The sequence below is a fragment of the Balaenoptera ricei genome, chromosome 3 (assembly GCF_028023285.1).
Source record: "Balaenoptera ricei isolate mBalRic1 chromosome 3, mBalRic1.hap2, whole genome shotgun sequence".
NCBI classification, from domain to species: Eukaryota; Metazoa; Chordata; class Mammalia; order Artiodactyla; family Balaenopteridae; genus Balaenoptera; species Balaenoptera ricei.
The window spans coordinates 172,046,690-172,063,842 of NC_082641.1; the positions used below are offsets into that span (position 1 = coordinate 172,046,690).

General features: G+C 44.6%; 1 protein-coding gene across 1 annotated transcript in view; it reads left to right on the top strand.

Moving 5' to 3' along the window:
* LOC132363475 (mucin-16-like) overlaps positions 1-17,153 on the top strand; it is a 73,150-nt gene that overhangs the window by 34,737 nt on the left and 21,260 nt on the right. The window contains exons 4-12 of the mRNA XM_059919162.1: positions 2,090-2,191; positions 4,886-5,584; positions 6,701-6,825; positions 6,919-6,986; positions 10,504-10,676; positions 12,953-12,988; positions 13,210-13,275; positions 15,176-15,306; positions 15,402-15,469. Of these exons, the coding sequence (XP_059775145.1) occupies positions 2,090-2,191; positions 4,886-5,584; positions 6,701-6,825; positions 6,919-6,986; positions 10,504-10,676; positions 12,953-12,988; positions 13,210-13,275; positions 15,176-15,306; positions 15,402-15,469 (1,468 nt within the window). The remainder of the gene's footprint in view (positions 1-2,089; positions 2,192-4,885; positions 5,585-6,700; positions 6,826-6,918; positions 6,987-10,503; positions 10,677-12,952; positions 12,989-13,209; positions 13,276-15,175; positions 15,307-15,401; positions 15,470-17,153) is intronic.

Here is a 17,153-nt window from a genome sequence, read left to right on the forward strand (position 1 = left end):
ATGATAATTAATATAGGATAGTTAACAAATGAGAGGTCTCCAGTTATGATATTATTATTTGTAACCGTAAGTGGGGCCCAGCTGCTTACCGCTCAAAAGCCAATAAAGAGTCAAGGTTGATGGAAAGGAAAGTTTGCTTTATTTTGGATGTCAGCCACTGCGGGGAGGGGAGAGGGCGGACTCCTGTCCAAAGGCCAACTCCCACCCCCACAACCAGTGGGCAAGAGCTTTTATAGATGGAGCAGGGGGCTACATGCAGAAACAGCACAGTCAGCTCTCACAGTCATCTCGAAATTGGTCATCGGTGGTCTGACCAGCGTCATCTTGATTGTTTTAAGTACAGTTAATCTTCAGTTCTAGGGTCGGTTTGTTTCCATTTCTTTGAGGCAAATTCTTGGAATTGTGGCAGCTTATGTCATGGCTACGGTCTGGTCATCATGTTGTTAACTTCTTCCACCTGGTAGGGGTTTCAGTCTCTACAAGACAGCTCACAGGATACGGCTCAGAATATTATCTATAGCCCTTGAGAAGGATCTAAAAGTCCTTGACTTTGCTTAATGACTAAACTATCATTTAGTCTTGTTTGACTGCTTTTCTTTGCTTCTGCATTTTCTCACTTCTCTGATTAAACTTATTCTTTGGCTAAAGTGTTTCCACAGACAAAAGGCAGGCTGAGGACATGGGGGGCATAGACAATAGGGTCCTGCTCCATTTCAGTATCATGTTCTCAACTGTAAGTTCCCAACCAGGGATGCGTATGAAGAAATTGCCTGTGGTGACAGAACACTTGCCCAGATGATAGTCTGATTGACAGACTCAGGATCTCTGTGAGGGTGTGTTCAGAATAGATAGATATTTTTTTTTAAAGCTAAACAAATAATTATCATCACAGCTCTGGTTAAAAAATGAGCAGTGGTCTAATTTTCTGGATCATACTTTTTCCCTCTTCCTTCTCCAACTTTCACTCATTTTAGATTAGAGATTATTCCAATATGGTCCTGAGGCATTTATACTCTCTTGAACTTGGGCATTATAGCTGCCACCTATGTCTATAGTTAATAAAAAGAGCAATTAGATTTATTCGGATTTCAGAGAGCTCTTTCATTTTATGTGCATGGATCTTATTTTTTTTAAGATTTATTTATTTATTTTATTTATTTTTGCCTGCGTTGGGTCTTAGTTGTGGCATGCAGGATCTTCCCTGAGGCATGCAGGGTCTTTCTTTGCAGCACATGGGCTTCTCTCCAGTTGTGGCAGCAGATTTTTTCTCTAGTTGTGGTGCGCAGGCTCCAGGGAGTGTGGGCTCTGTAGTTGTGGTGCGTGGGGTCCAGAGCACATGGGCTTTGTAGTTTGTGGCACGCAGCCTCTCTTGTTGAGGCCCGAGAGCTCAGTAGTTGCAGCACGCGGGCTTAGTTGCCCCACGGCATGTGGGATCTTAGTTCCCTGACCAGGGATCGAACCCACATCCCCTGCATTGGAAGGTGGATTCTTTATCACTGGAGCACCAGGGTAGTCCCATGCATGGATCTTTTTTAAGGAAAGTTTTACTCCATTATGTTTTTAAGTTTTGTTTCTGTTGTTATTATTCTGATTTCTACCTGAGAAAAAAATGATAAACCTTATGTCGGTTTCCATTTTCAGTTTTTTCACTGTTCTTTTTATTTTCATGCTCTTAATATTTATAATAAACTCATAAACTGATTTTTTAATATATTTTCTTGGCCGCCGCATGGCATGTGGGATCTTAGCTCCCCAACCAGGGATCGAACCGGTGCCCCTTGCATTGGAAGTGTGGAGTCTTAACCACAGGACCACCAGGGAAGTCCTATAAACTGATGTTTTAAAATTCTGTTCCTGTTCTAAATAAATACTTTTAAACAAACAGACAAAAAAAGAATTCATGGAGGAGTTGCAGCCCAAGATGAGTCAGGTAAGGTGAGGGAATGCCAATCACAATTCCTTTTCCCATTCCAGAAGCATCACTGGCACACCCCAGGCAGACATTTCTCTCCCTTTCCTGATGTGGAGAAAAAATAAGCAATTGCCAACCCAGTAAGTAGTAATCATGTGTCCCTCCTACAATTCACAGGACTATCAACAGGAGGGACAGAGAGGGCAGAGACCACTGCCATGGTTCTGAAGACCACTTCCACAGTGACTTTGACTACCAGAGTCTCTACTCCCACTTCAGGTATGCTGTCTCTCCTTAGGACATCAGATAAAACAGCCAGCATAAGCACAACAGGAATGATAATCACAACCCCAGATATTCCAAAGATGACAGCCTCATTTGTCATCAGACCTGGAGACAAGACCAGCACAGTAGTTCCCATGACAACCCCATCTATTTTCAGTAGAGGACCAGAGACTACACCCTCACTGGTCCCTAGTTCTGGGGCAGAGACCAGTGCAGCTGTTCCAACTCTGACTGTTTCCTTTGGTGAGCCAGAGACCACAACCTCATGGGTCACCCATCCTGCAGAGACTGGCCCAACTGTTTCCAGGGCAATCCTGAATGTTTCTCATAGTGAATCAGACAGGACACCCCCAACAGCTACAAGTTCTGGGGAAGAAGTCAGTTCAGCTGTTCCAACTCTGACTGTCTCCCCTGATGTACTGGGGATGGTGACCTCACTGGTTACTAGTTCTGGGACAGAGACCAGCTCAGTTGATCAAACTCTGACTGTTTCCCCTGGTCAGCCAGATGCAACAGCCTCATGGCTCCATTCCACAGAGACCAGCACACCTGTTTCCAAAACAACTCTGAATTTTTCCCCTAGTGAATTAGACACCACATCTTCAGCAGCCACCATTCCTGGGGCAGAAGCCATTTCAGCCACTCCTATGATGACTGTCTCACCTAGCATACCAGTGATGGTGACCTCACTGGTCATTAGTTCTGGGACAGACACCAATACAATCTTTTCAACTCTGACTGAGTCCCTGCATGAATCAGAGTCAACAGTCTCCTTGGTCACCCAACCTGCAGAATCCAGCCCAAGTCTTCCCAGAACAACCCCCAATGTTTCCCATAGTACACCCTCAATGGCCACCAGCCTTGGGACAGAAGCCAGTTCAGCTGTTCCAACTACACCTATCTTCTCTGGTGTACCAGATATGGTGACCTCACAGGCCACTAGTTTTGAGATAGATGATAGTATGGCTATTCCAAGTCTGAAACTTCCTCCTGTTGAGCCAGTGACCACAGCCTCACTGGTCACTCAACCTGGGGTGCAGACCAGTCCAGCTGCTCCAACTCCAACTGTCTCCTCTACTGTGCCAGGGCTGGTAACCTCACTGGTCACAAGTTCTGGGGCAGAGACCAGTACAACTTTTCCAATTCCAACTGATTCCCCACATAAACCAGAGACAACAGCCTCTCACGTCACCCACTCTGGAACAGAAACAAGTTCAGCTATTCAAACTATGGCTGTTTCCCATGGGAAGCCAGATACAACAGTCTCACTGGTCACCCATCCTGAAGAGACTAGCCAAACCATTCCCAGGACAACCCCCAATGTTTCCCATCGTGAATCAGACACCACATTCTCAATGGCCACAGGTCCTGGGGCAAAAGTCAGTTCAGCTGTCCCAGCTACAACTGTCTCACCTGGTATGCCAGGGATGGTGACCTCACTGGTTACCAGTTCTGGGGCAGAGACCAGTACAACTTTTCCAACTCTGACTGATTCCATGCACAAACCAGAGACAACAGCCTCATGGGTCACCCATACAGAAACAATTTCAGCTATTCCAACTATGACTGCTTACCCTGGGAAGCCAAATACAACAGTTTCACTGGTCACCCATCCTGTAGAGACCAGCCCGACTGTTCCCAGGACAACCCCCAATGTTTTCCATAGTGAATCAGACACCACATTCTCAGTGGCCACCAGTCTTGGGGCAGAAGTCAGTTCAGCTGATCCAACTCCAACTCTCTCCACTGTTGTACGAGATATAGTAATCTCACAGGTCACTAGCTCTGAGACAGATGCTAGTACGGCAGTTCCAACTCTGACAGTTTCTCCTGTTGAGCCAGTGACCAAAGCCTCATTGGTCACTCATCCTGGGGTGCAGACCAGTTCAGCAATTCCAACTCCAACTCTCTCCTCTACTGCATCACAGCTGGTGACCTCACTGGTCACAAATTTTGGGGCAGAGACCAGTACAACTTTTCCAATTCCAACTGATTCCCCACACAAACCAAAGACAACAGCCTCATGGGTCACCCATTCCATGGAGACCAGTACACCTGTTTCTAGAACAACTCCAAATTTTTCTCAGAGTAAATCAGACGTCACACCCTCAATGGCTACCACCCCTCGGGCAGAAGCCAGTTCAGCCATTCCAACTACAACTATCTCCCCTGGTGTACCAGATATGATGAACTCACTGGTCACTAGTTCTGAAGCAGAAATCAGTACAACTTTTCTGACTCTGACTGATTCTGTGAACAAACCAGAGCCAACAGCCTCAGGGGTCACCCACTCTGGGACAGAAACAAGTTCAGCTATTCCAGCTAAGACTGTTTCCCCTGGGAAGCCAGATACAACAGTCTCACTGGTCACCCATCCTGAAGAGACCAGCCTGACTATTCCCAGGACAACCCCCAATGTTTCCCATAGTGAATCAGACACCACATTCTCAGTGGTCACCAGTCTTGGGGCAGAAGTCAGTTCAGTTGTTCCAACTCCTACTGTCTCAGCTGGTGTGCCAGATATCATAACTTCACAGGTCACTAGCTCTGAGACAGACAACACTATGGCTATTGTACCTCTGACTCTTTCTCCTGGTGAACCGGCAACCACAGTCTTATTGGTCACCCATTCCAGTGCAGAGACAAGCACAAGTTTTCCTGCTTCAACTATTTTCCCTCATTTACCAGAGATCACAGCCGCACCATCCATCCCACCTGGATTGGAGACTAGTACAGCTCTTCCAAATCAGACTGTTTCTCTCAGTCCACCAGAAACATCCTCTCTCTTCACCACAACTGTGACCAAGACAGCCAGAGTTAATCTAACTCCAACGGCTTCATTTGATGTTCCTGCAGAAACAGCCTCACTCTCCACCCATCCTGGGACAGACATCAGCGCAACTATCTCAACTTCAGCTCTTTCCCGTGGTTTACCAGAGACCACAGGCTTATTGGCCACCAGGCCTGCAACAGAGGCCAGTACAAGTACCCCAGCTCTGACTGTTTCCCCTGGCGTTCTTGGGCCTTCCAGGACCTCTGCAACAACTGTTGGGCTTTATACTGTACCTTCCTGGAGCACAGAAACCTCACCACCCACAACCTCAGTTGGACACCCAGAATTTCCCAAGACTGTGACAGGGGACACCGTGACCTTGATAGCATCAGAGACCCCAACACCATCTAAAACCAGTCATGGGGAAGGATTAAGTACAACCGCTATCCTGAAAACCACCACTGTTGAGACCACTCATTTAGCTGCCACAGGTTCAGGTCCCACTGTGGCTGAGACCACAATCACCTTCAATACACTGTCTGGAAGTCCTTTTGCCCCTGTGACCACACCTGGAATCTCTACCTTGGCCTCTGTGAGTGTGACTTCAGGAACAAGTAAGAATAACTTCTTTATTGTGGTCAAATATAATTTTTATATATATATATATATATATATATGAAATAATATTTGCCATTGTAACCATTTAAAATGTACAATTCAGCAGCATTAATTACACTGACAGTATTGTGCAACTATCTCTACTGTTTTCAATCACCCTGAACAGGGTCTGTGAACCCATTAAGCAAGAATTCCCCCTTCCCCACTCCCTCTAGCCCCTGGTGACCTCTAATCTACTTACTGTCTCTATGAATTTGACTATTATAGATACTTCATATAAGTAGAATCATCCAAAGTATTTTTCCTTTTGTGTCTGGGTTATTTTGCTTAGCATAATGTCTTCAAGTTTCATCCATGTTGTAGTGAATATCAGAACTTCACTCTTGTTTAGGAGGAATAATATTCCATTGTATGGATGTAGCTCATTTTATCTGTCCATTCATCTCTTGATGGACACTCAGGCTGTCTCCACCTTTTGGCTATGGTGAATAATGCTGCTATGAACATGGGTGTACACCTGTCTGAGTCCCTGTTTCCATTCCTTTTGGGTATACACCTAGAATAGAAATTGTTAGGTCATTTGGTGTATTAGTTTGTTAGGGCTGCCTTAACAAAGTACAACATACTGGGTGGCTTAAACAACAGAAATCTATCATCTCACAGTTCTGGAGGCTGGAGAGGGACCCTGAGAGAATGCACAGAGCATGCACTTTGGAGTTATCCCATCTTGGTGGTGAGGGAGCTGGGGTATTTATCCACCAACTCCCATCAGTCATTGCTAGACAGATGCCCCCTGGGCCTAAGTCCCCTAAGACAAAGAGATGCAAGTGCTGGTGTGTGGTGAAATGGTAAGAGCCAAGGGGAAGTGGGAGTAGGGTGACCAACTCTGCATCCCAGAAATCCACATAGTCCCAGCAAACTGGGATGGTTGGTCACCTTATGTGAGAGGGCCCTGGACAGGGATTGCTACATGAGGTGTCTCAGGTAGGACAGCCTAGGCCAGACCCACAACTGGGCAATGGAGTTAAGGTATGTCCTCAGAGTCTTACCTCCTGCCCCCAGCCCAGGCTTGACTCAGGACTGGCCTCATTTTACTCTCCCCACCACTGCAGCTGCAATTCCTTTATTGATGCCTTTTACTGTCAACTTCACCATCACCAACCTGCACTACACGGAAGACATGGGAAACTCGGACTCTGAGTTATTCAGTGCCACTGAGAGAGACCTGCAGCACCTGGTAAGAGACCCCCACCAATGCCCACCTTGCCCCAACCCTACCACACCCTGCTATCTTGGTCCCTGCTGCTAATCCCCCTCTCATTCTTTCCAGCTCAGTCCTCTGTTCAAAAAGAGCAGCGTTGGTTCCCTGTATACCAGCTGTAGACTGACCTTGCTCAGGTGAGACTTCCTCCAGATCACCTCCAGAAACGCCAATTCTCTCCTTTCTTGGTCCCCCACACCCTGGTCAACCACAGCTACTTGTGTATCATAGAGGATCAAAAGTGCCTGGGTTTAAAGCCCTCCTCTCCCACCTGCTAGCTGTGTGATCTTGGGCAAGTCACAAAACCTCTCTGTTCTTCAATCACATTATCTATAAAATGGTGATAATAACAGTACCTTACTCTTGGGGTTGTTAATTGTTCAATACAATGCCTGACCCATTGTGAGCATTCTATTAATGGGATCTCGTAGTGCCAGCTGGTGTAACATCTTTGCCAACTGTGTTGCCAGAATCCCTGACACTCTCCCTGCCCCCAGCTCATCTCTATCCTGCTGGGGGACAAACTCTAGACACTACAGCTCTGCAGTTTATTCCCTGAAAAGAGGTACTGAACCAAAGGGGGACACAAAACAAATATAGATTACCAGTAGGATATATTGCAATTTTAAAACTCTCAAATGGACCTGAACTCTGCAGAAATGGCCTCTCTTCTCCTCTCTGTCCTCTGAGGTCAGTGTGCTCAGTACCCATTTCTTACACTTCATGACGCTATGGCCTTTCCATGAGGTCCTTCATGCAGCCAATTCAAGTCATCCTGCTGAAGAGGTGGGTTCTCTGCCCCCATCTCTCCATAAGATGGGAGAATAAATAATAATAATAATAATAATAATAATAATATTGCCCATACTACATACCACACAATAATCCAAGTGGTTTGCATGTTTTCATTCATTTCATCCTCACAAGAACATGATTATTATCCTACCTTGCAGACGGAACACTAAGGCTCAGAGTAGTCAAGTCACTTGCTTTAGAGGAGTCAGAGTTTGAGCCCAGGTGTTCTGGTTCTTGAGTCGCTCCTTTTAACCACAATACCAGCAGTGCTCAAGCTTGCTGGGCTCAATAGCGTTTTACATTCTTAAAAAGTACCCAGGGACTTCCCCGGTGGCACAGTGGTTAAGAATCCGCCTGCCAATGCAGGGGACACAGGTTCGAGTCCTGGTCCAGGAAGATCCCACATGCCACGGAGCAACTAAGCCCGTGCGCCACAACTACTGAGCCTGCGCTCTAGAGCCAGCAGGCCACAACTACTGAGCCCACGTGCCACAACTACTGAAGCCCGCACGCCTAGAGCCCGTGCTCTGCAACAAAAGAAGCCACTGCAATGAGAAGCCTGCACATCGCAACAAAGAGTAGCCCCTGCTCACTGCAACTAGAGAAAGCCCGCGCACAGCAACAAAGACCCAACGCAGCCAAAAAAAAAAAAAAAAAAGTACCCTGAACTCCAAAGAGCCTTTGGACTTAAGGGTTATATTGTCCATATTTACTGTATTAGAAATTAAAATGGAGAAATCTTCATTTACTTCAACCAAAAGAGAGTGAGAGAGAAAACCCAGTAAGTTGTAAGCAAAGATTTTGTCTTTTCTGAAAATTGTATATATACTTACTTGATACTATGCCAAACTGCATCAAACTCAGTAAATGGTAATTATTAAAAGTTGGTTGCAATCTAGAATCTAAAACCATATTAAAGAACTTTATGTGCTTACCAAAAAATGGATAAATTTTATAAAGATTTATTCATTAATTCACTAAAAATGATAATACCATTACAGGTTAGCATAAATAACATTTTTATGAATAAAAGCCATATTTCTCCTACCACCCCCCCCAAAAGTGTAATGAGAAGAGGGTTATTGTTTATATTTTTCCAAATTTTTTAAATGTCTGGCTTAGTAGAAGACACAGAAGGAGATCTCCATTTGAGATCTGCTTCTGCATTCCTTATTTTTACAATATTTCACCTGTGGCCTCCGGAAAAAATCTCACTGTATACTCCTGAAAGAGCGAGAGTGAAAATAATGTCTTAGTATTACTAAGAAATATTTTTCACTTGGTGGATGCCCTGTGAGTTTTGGGAACTCCAGGGGTCTTTGGGCCACACTTTGAGAACCACTGCACTATGCTGTATAGACATATCATGGGAATGCTTTGAATAGCATGGATAATAGCAAGTAGAATTCCCAGACAGGGGAGGGATGGGATCTTTCTTCCTACCTGCAAAGCTGGGTGAATCACTGTAGGGTCAGCTTAAATTCAGGACAAAGATATTTTTGAACCATCTTTCCCTTTATTACTTCTTAACTCATTTTCTCTCTTTCTCTCCAAACTGGGTTGCCTACCCAACATGTGTTCCCAAAGAGTTGACCTCAGCCTTTGGACTTTCCAACTTGAAATAAAGTCCCCCCTTTCAGGCTCCACAATAGTTGTCACACAACGTCACAGCCAGCCATGGGGGTGATTCACTCACATTCTCCAAGGTCTCTGATCCTCTTGCTTTTCCCTTCCACGTGCTACCTGGCCCCAGGATTCTCAGGAGTTTCCTCCCTGGGAGCTTTACATCCCCAACCCCAGGGCCCAAGCAGGACTCAACTGTTGCTGGAGTGGACACTATCTGTATTTACCTTCATGAGTGGACAGGGAAGGTACTAGGGGCTGGTAGTGAAACAATGAGCTTGAAGCAATTAGTAAAAAGAACAGGGAGAAAAAGAAGAAACTGAGCTAAGGAGTAGCCCTAGAGAGTACTGCACTTAAGGAGGTGGGGGGATCTGGATCCCCACATGAGACAGAAAAAGACGTGTTCAAGAAAGCAGATAGGGCTTCCCTGGTGGCGCAGTGGTTGAGAATCTGCTTGCCAATGCAGGGCACACGGGTTCGAGCCCTGGTCTGGGAGGATCCCACATGCCGCGGAGCGACTGGGCCCGTGAGCCACAGCTACTGAGCCTGCGCGTCTGGAGTCTGTGCTCCGCAGCGGGAGAGGCCGTGATAGTGAGAGGCCCGCGCACCGCGATGAGGAGTGGCCCCCACTTGCCGCAACTGGGGAAAGCCCTCGCACAGAAACGAGGACCCAACACAGCCAAAAATAAAATAATAAATAAAATTTAAAAAAAAAAAAAAAAAGAAAGCAGATAAAACCTAGGGAAGGAAAAAAAAAAAAAAAAAAAAACCTAGGGAAGAGTGCCGATCTAAAAAAAAAAAGGTTCAAATGAACTTATCTACAAAACAGAAATAGAGTTACAAATGTAGAAAACAAACACCTCTCAAACCAGGGAGTAAGAGAGGGGGAGAGATAAATTGGGAGATTAGGACTGGCATATACACACTATTATGTATAAAATAGACAACTAATAGGGACCTACTGTATAGCACAGGGAACTCTGCTCAATACTCCATAATGGCCTACATGGGAAAAGAATCTAAAAATGAGTGGATACATGCATACGTATAACTGATTCGTTTTGCTGTACACCTGAAACTAACACAACATTGTAAATCAACTATACTCCAATAAAAAAATTTTTTTCAATTTTAAAAAATAAAAACCAAGAAGTGCAATTGAAGGAAGGTGTTGTCAAGAGTATCTAACCCTCAGGTGTCTTTTATGTTCCTACTCCCATGTCCCTCCTTCCCCAGGGCTGACAAGGATGGAACAAGCACCAGAATGGATGCGGTCTGCACCTACCGCCCAGATCCCACAGGCTTCAGGCTGGACAGAGAACGGCTGTATTGGGAACTAAGCCAACAGACCCATGGTATCACTCGGTTGGGCCCCTACACCCTGGACAGGAACAGTCTCTACGTCAATGGTGAGCAGTTCTGCTGTAGCTGGGGTCTCCTTGCAGTGTAATTTCTCTGTACCCACCTTCATAGTTCTGGACCGACCTAGAATTTCCATGGAGGCTCAGTTGTCTCCCCTCAGAACACCTAAAAAGGAACTTTCCAGGTCTGGAAATAAAGGTTTCCTCCTAAGTTTACTTCATTTCAATGACCTTTCACAGAAGCCCAAATGGAATGTGCAGACATCAAAGAAGAAAAAGGGTAAAGCAAGCCCATGGTGGCCATTGGGGTTAACTCTTCCCCAAGAGGCAATGGGTTCCCAATGCAGTGACTGCACTTCTTTCTCTTCCTTATGGCAGCTTGTGGTCCCTTTACTCACTCTCCAAGGGCCAGCTGGAACTACACCCCACCTAAGAAACACACAACAAAGCTGTTAGTAATGCTTTTGGCAACAAATTCCTTTGCCACAATGCTCTTAGCAACAGCACCCGCAATACCACCTGTACTAAAGGCTAATATTTATTGAGGGATTCCTATGTTCTAAAGCATTATATGTATTATGTCTTAGTAATCCTGCCCAGCACTCTATGGGGTATTATGTATATTTTACAGAGGATCAAACAAAGTTCAGGGACAGAAATCCATTTTCCCAAGATCAGACAGCTAATACATGTGGTAGAATCGAGACTCAAACCTAAATTGACTCGAAAATCTAAGCCCACCTAATTACGAGGCTACAGCTCAGACTAACCTGGCTATAACAAGCCTCAAATCTCAGGATGGAAAAGAATATTAAGGGGCCCCTAATACAACAATTTAAACTAAGTAATTATGTCACTATATCACCTTGGACAATTTATTTCTACCTGGATTAAAATCTATTTTGTATTTCAGCAGTCCTTGGGAATTACCTGAAAGCAGTAGTTAACCACTATGGGTTTTGGTGAACTATAGGTCTTGCTTTAATTAAGCCCTGGTCCTGCCTTTTGCTTACTATGTGGCCCTGGGCAAGTCATGACCTCTCCAGACTTTTGTCCATTTTTAGAATGGAATTTTTTTTTTTTAAGTATTTTTTATTTATTTATTTATTTATTTATTTTTTATTTTTGGCTGTGTTGGGTCTTCGTTTCTGTGCGAGGGCTTTCTCTAGTTGCGGCGAGCAGGGGCCACTCTTCATCGCGGTGCGTGGGCCTCTCACTATCGCGGCCTCTCTTATTGCTAGAATGGAATTTTTTTAAAAGTCATCTACGAACTTGGACTGGAACTACACCATTGACTCTAATGGGTCGCCAGCTTACAGAGGGCAGATCTTGGGACTTTTCAGCCTCCATAATTACATAAGCCAATTCCTTATAAAAAAAAAAAAAAAAGTCACCTAAGTGTGAGTCAAATGAGATGAAACCTGAATAACCCAAGTAAACCACAGGCTCCACTTGGTCAAGTCTCTGAGAAGTTTCATTTCAATAAACCCAATGAGACTATTAAATATAAAATAAGTCTAAGTTTTACTTGCATTTCTTACAGAGCATCAAAGAGGATCCAATCCATTATCCAGAACCATACTTATTCAAATCCGCTTTCCTCCATTTTCTCTTATTCTCCAACTTTATACTCTCTGGCTGACCCCCAAGTCTCTCTCTCTCTCTCCATCTCCCTCACTATTCTCAGTCCAACATTACAGAAGTCCAAGAACTATGCTGTCAGAGGTCAAACTTTGTCTTTGGAGAGCTGGGTATTAGGAGAAACTCAACAAGCAAGGACAAAATTATATGTCATGGATGAAGAGAACACAAATAAGGCTGGAAACACACATAAAATTGCTGTCCTTATTATTCATTTGATGAGGTTGATATTATTCCAGGCACCTAGTAAATCTCCACAATATTGAGGGTGATTTGATCATTATTTTCTTTGAGGTTAATGGTTATGAGGATGAAATTATCAGGAGCATCAGAGTATGAGGCAGTTAACTCATAAAGAATAACCATCATTATTTATTGATGAATCTCAAAGAAAGCACTCAGGAAGGTCTGTGAGCTTGTGTTTCCAGTTCTACACTTCACTCCTTTCTTTCTTTTTTTTTTTTTTTAAGTCTTTACTGAATTTGTTACAGTATTGCTTCTGTTTTATGTTTTGGTTTTTTTGGCCGCGAGGCATGTGGGATCTTAGCTCCCCGAACAGGGATTGAACCCGCACCCCCTGCATTGGAAGGTGAAGTCTTAACCACTGGACTGCCAGGGAAGTCCCCCTTCACTCCTTTCTTAACCTTCTCTCATCATCTTACTCTTTCTGCCTCTCTCTGCAGGTTATAACCATCAGTACTGGATCCCCACCACCAGCAGTGAGTAATGAGGGCTCAGATATTCCCATGACCCTGGGACCCTTCCTCCCTCAGCCTGCTCCCTGGGAGGAAAGTATGCCCCATCCCCCAGATCCTTAGCCCCACAATAGCCTCAGACCAGCAAAAGTCTCAGGTTAAGCCAAGGTAGAGATGCAAGTTTCCATTAATAACTCTAGCCTCTCGTTGCTTCATGATAGGATCCAACAATTTTATTCTTTCAGCTCCGGTGACCTCTACATTCTCTCCAGGACCTCCAACAACTCTGACCTCCACCCCCAGCTCTACAGGTAGGAATCTAATCTCTGGGTCTCATGAAATTTCAAATCCCATCTAGTGGCTGATGGATTCTTGCATGGTCTGGACCCTGATGCCCACGCAGCCCCAGCCTGTCCCACTGTCTACCTTGCTCCCTAATCCAGCCTCACTTCTGTTCCTGCAGGGCCCAGACATCCTTCCATCCTCATGTACTTACTGTTTTTGGAACTCAGCTGTGCTTGGTTCCTCCTTGTCTTCCAAATCTCATCACAGCATGTTCTTGCTCAGATCGTCTCCTAGAAAATAGCTTTTCCCCATAGCTAATCTCTATTCTATTCCTATTGATATGAACATTTTCTTCCTGGAAATTACTGCTATTCTGTGTGCAAGGATGTGGATAAAAGGGAACCCTTGTACACTGTTGGTAGGAATGTAAATTGGTATAGTCATTGCAGAAAACAGTATGGAGGTTTCTCAAAAAACTAGAAATAGAACTACTATATGACCCAGCAATTCCACTCTTGAAAAAAACAAAAACTAATTTGAAAATATAACTGCACCCCAGCGTTCATAGCAGCATTATTTACAATTGCCAAGATATGGAAGCAACCTAAGCGTCCATCAACAGATGAATGGATAAAAAAAGATGTGTGTGTGTGTGTGTGTGTGTGTGTGTGTGTGTGTGTGTGTACAATGGAATACTACTCAGTCATAAAAAAGGACAAAATTTTGCCATTTGCAGCTACACAGATGGACTTGGAGGGTATGATGTTAAGTGAAATAAGTCAGACAGAGAAAGACAAATACTGTATGATCTCACTTATATGTGGAATCTAAAAAAATACAACAAACTAGTGAATATAACGAAAAAGAAGCAGACTCGCAGATGTAAAGAACAAAGTAGTGGTTACCGGTGGGGATGGGGGGAGGGGCAACACAGGGGTTGGGAAGTGGGAGGCATAAGCTACTGGGTGTAAGGTAGGCTCAAGGATGTATTGTACAACATGGGGAAAATAGCCAATATTTTGTAATAACTGTAAATGGAAAGTAACCTTTAAAATTGTATAAAAGGGACTTCCCTGATGGTCCAGTGGTTAAGACTCCGAGCTCCCAATGCAGGGGGCACGGGTTCGATCCCTGGTCAGGGAATAAGATCCCACATGCCGTGCAGCACAGCCAAAAAAATAAAATAAATAAAAATAAATAAAATTGTATAAAAAATTTAAGAATATTTTTAATAAATGTAAGCTTGTTAATAAAATACATGAGATGCACATTTTAAAAAAATTTTTCTTGGGGTATAGTTGATCTCCAGTGTTGTGTCAGTTTCAGGTGTACAGCAAAGTGAATCAGTTATACGTATACATATAGCTACTCTTTTTTAGATTCTTTTCCCATATAGGCCATTACAGAGTATTGAGTGGAGTTCCCTGTGCTATACAGTAGGTTCTTAATAGTTAGCTATTTTATATATAGTAGTGTGTATATGTCAATCCCAATCTCCCAATTTATCCCTCCCCCCTTTCCCCCCTGGTAACCATAAGTTAGGGTTAATAAAATATATAAGATGCACATCTTTAAAAATTACTGTTATTTTGATTTTCTTGACTGCTCAAGTATTTGTGGCTTAAGGCCTGAGCACAAAGGTCTTGGTCCCTCCTGTTCCTACAAAAATGTCCATGACATGTCAGCCTTTGGACACTCCAGGATAAGAGGGTTGAGGTTTCCTTTCAAGTTGATGTTGCACTTCTAGGACAAAGGTCCCTTCTCCTCCCCTGGCTGGCTGAGGAGGTGAGGAGGGGGGTATCCCAATGGGATATCTCAGTCTTCACCTACTAGACACTATGGGCAGAGAGATGGCACTAGTCCCTTCGCCCTTAAACAGCTCAGGCCTAAGACTGATGGGTCTCCTCTCTCTCTTTCTCCCTCCAGTTGCAAGCATGGGCCCAGCCCTGGTGCCATTCACCCTTAATTTCACCATCACCAACCTGTTCTATACCCCAGACATGGGGCACAGAGGCTACGCAAAGTTCAACTTCACTGAGAAGCCTCTGAATCGCCTGGTAAGAGGCCTTCAATGCCTTCGCTGGCCTGCCTTGTCCTCACCCCACCCAGTCCCTCAGCCCCTCTTGCTCATGTGTCTCCCCCTTCTCCCCAGCTTGGTCCTCTGTTCAAGAACACCAGTATCGGCCCACTGTACTCTGGCTGCAGACTGACTCTGCTCAGGTAAGACTCCGCCCCTCCTCACAACCTGAGGGCTGCACTGTCACAGGCAAGCTCACCTGGAGGTGAAGACCTGAACGTGACAACTACAAGGTGAGAATCATAAATGACTGGGGCCTTCCAGGAATTCAGCGGAGAAGACATACACCCTGGCTGAGTGTATCAGAGAGGGCTTCCTGAAAGAGGTGGCTGTCAGAGGTCTTAAATTATTTGGATAAGCAGATGCATGGAGCATTCACACTCAGCAGTCAGAAAGGGCAACACTGACTCATTAAACAAACATGAAGTGAGGTACCTCAGGACACGCCCTGTGACAGGTGCTAAGGGCACTGAGAGAATCAGTCATGGGCCCTTCCCTCAAGGTGCCCCCAGTGTAGAGAGGACAACAGCCATATGGACTTAAAACTATAATATGAATGTGGTTAGTACAATGATAAAGCACTTCACAGTGGCCATAGGAGCCCAGAGAATAGACTCTTAGCTCCATCTAGGGGGCTGAGTGGAGGCTGGCTGGAGAAGGTGATGCCTGAGCCAAGTGTTGACAGTCGAGTGTGCATTTGCCAGAAGAAACATTGGCATGGATATTTCAAGGGCTGGCATACCTTAAGTAATGGGATAGATGTGAGAAATATCATGGTACATGAGAAAAGGTCTGTGAGAGTAGAGTGTGAGGCAAACTGAATGAATGAGGGAGGAGGGAAGAAGGGAGGAAGGGAAGCGGGGAGGGAGGGAAGAAGAGAGAGAGAGGAAGGAAGAAAGGAAGGAAGGAAGGGGAAAAGAAAGAGCTAGAGAAAGAGGTTGCTGAGTGGATAGATAAATTAAGTGTAGTTGCATGAATGGTGGATGAATTGTGGGATGAGTTTGTACTAGTAAATATCATCAAAAGTTCAGATTGGAGCTGGGGCCAAAGGTCATACTAAGGAATTTTCACAGTATTTTGCACAGCAAAAGCGCAGCTTGCAGGATTTGTGAGATCTTAGTTCCCCGACCAGGGGTTGAACCCGTGCCCCCTACAGTGGAAGTGCGGCGTCCTAACCACTGGACCACCAGGGAATTCCCAAGGTCAAGCATTAATGGTCTCAGTGTCCAAATACATGACATCACACCCTGTTTCTGTCACTAGCTGTGTGATGCTTGGGAAGTTCTTTAATATCTGCATGACTTTGTTTTCTCAATTATAAAGTGGGAATCATATCAGCATCTAGCTCATAGAGTTGCTGAAAAGATAAAAAGAGATAGCAAATGTAAAAATAGATCACCCAGTAGGTGTTCCATAAATATTATCAACTAGTAGGTGTTCCATAAATATTAGTTATACTTACTCAAAACTGTAGGAAACCATGCAACCATCGTAAGCAGAGTCTGAAATGGTGTAGTTTATTTTAAGTAGAACACTGGTAGGTATGGGGGTGGAAAAATTTGCTGTGATGAGGGAACAGCAGGTGGGGAGACCAGTGAGATGTCAGACTGGACCTGATATTGCTTGGATGGGGGGGGACAAAGGATGGGGAATGTCCAGAAAGCCTCCTACATCTCTGGCTCTGGCACTGATATAGAAACGTGGGAGAAGGAGCAGGTTCTGCATTTTTATGGGGGAAGATAATAAACTTAATTATCTTCCCATTGGAATCTAATGGGTCTGGAAGACATCCTTGAGGCTGTTGGTTACGTGGCACAGAGCTCAAGA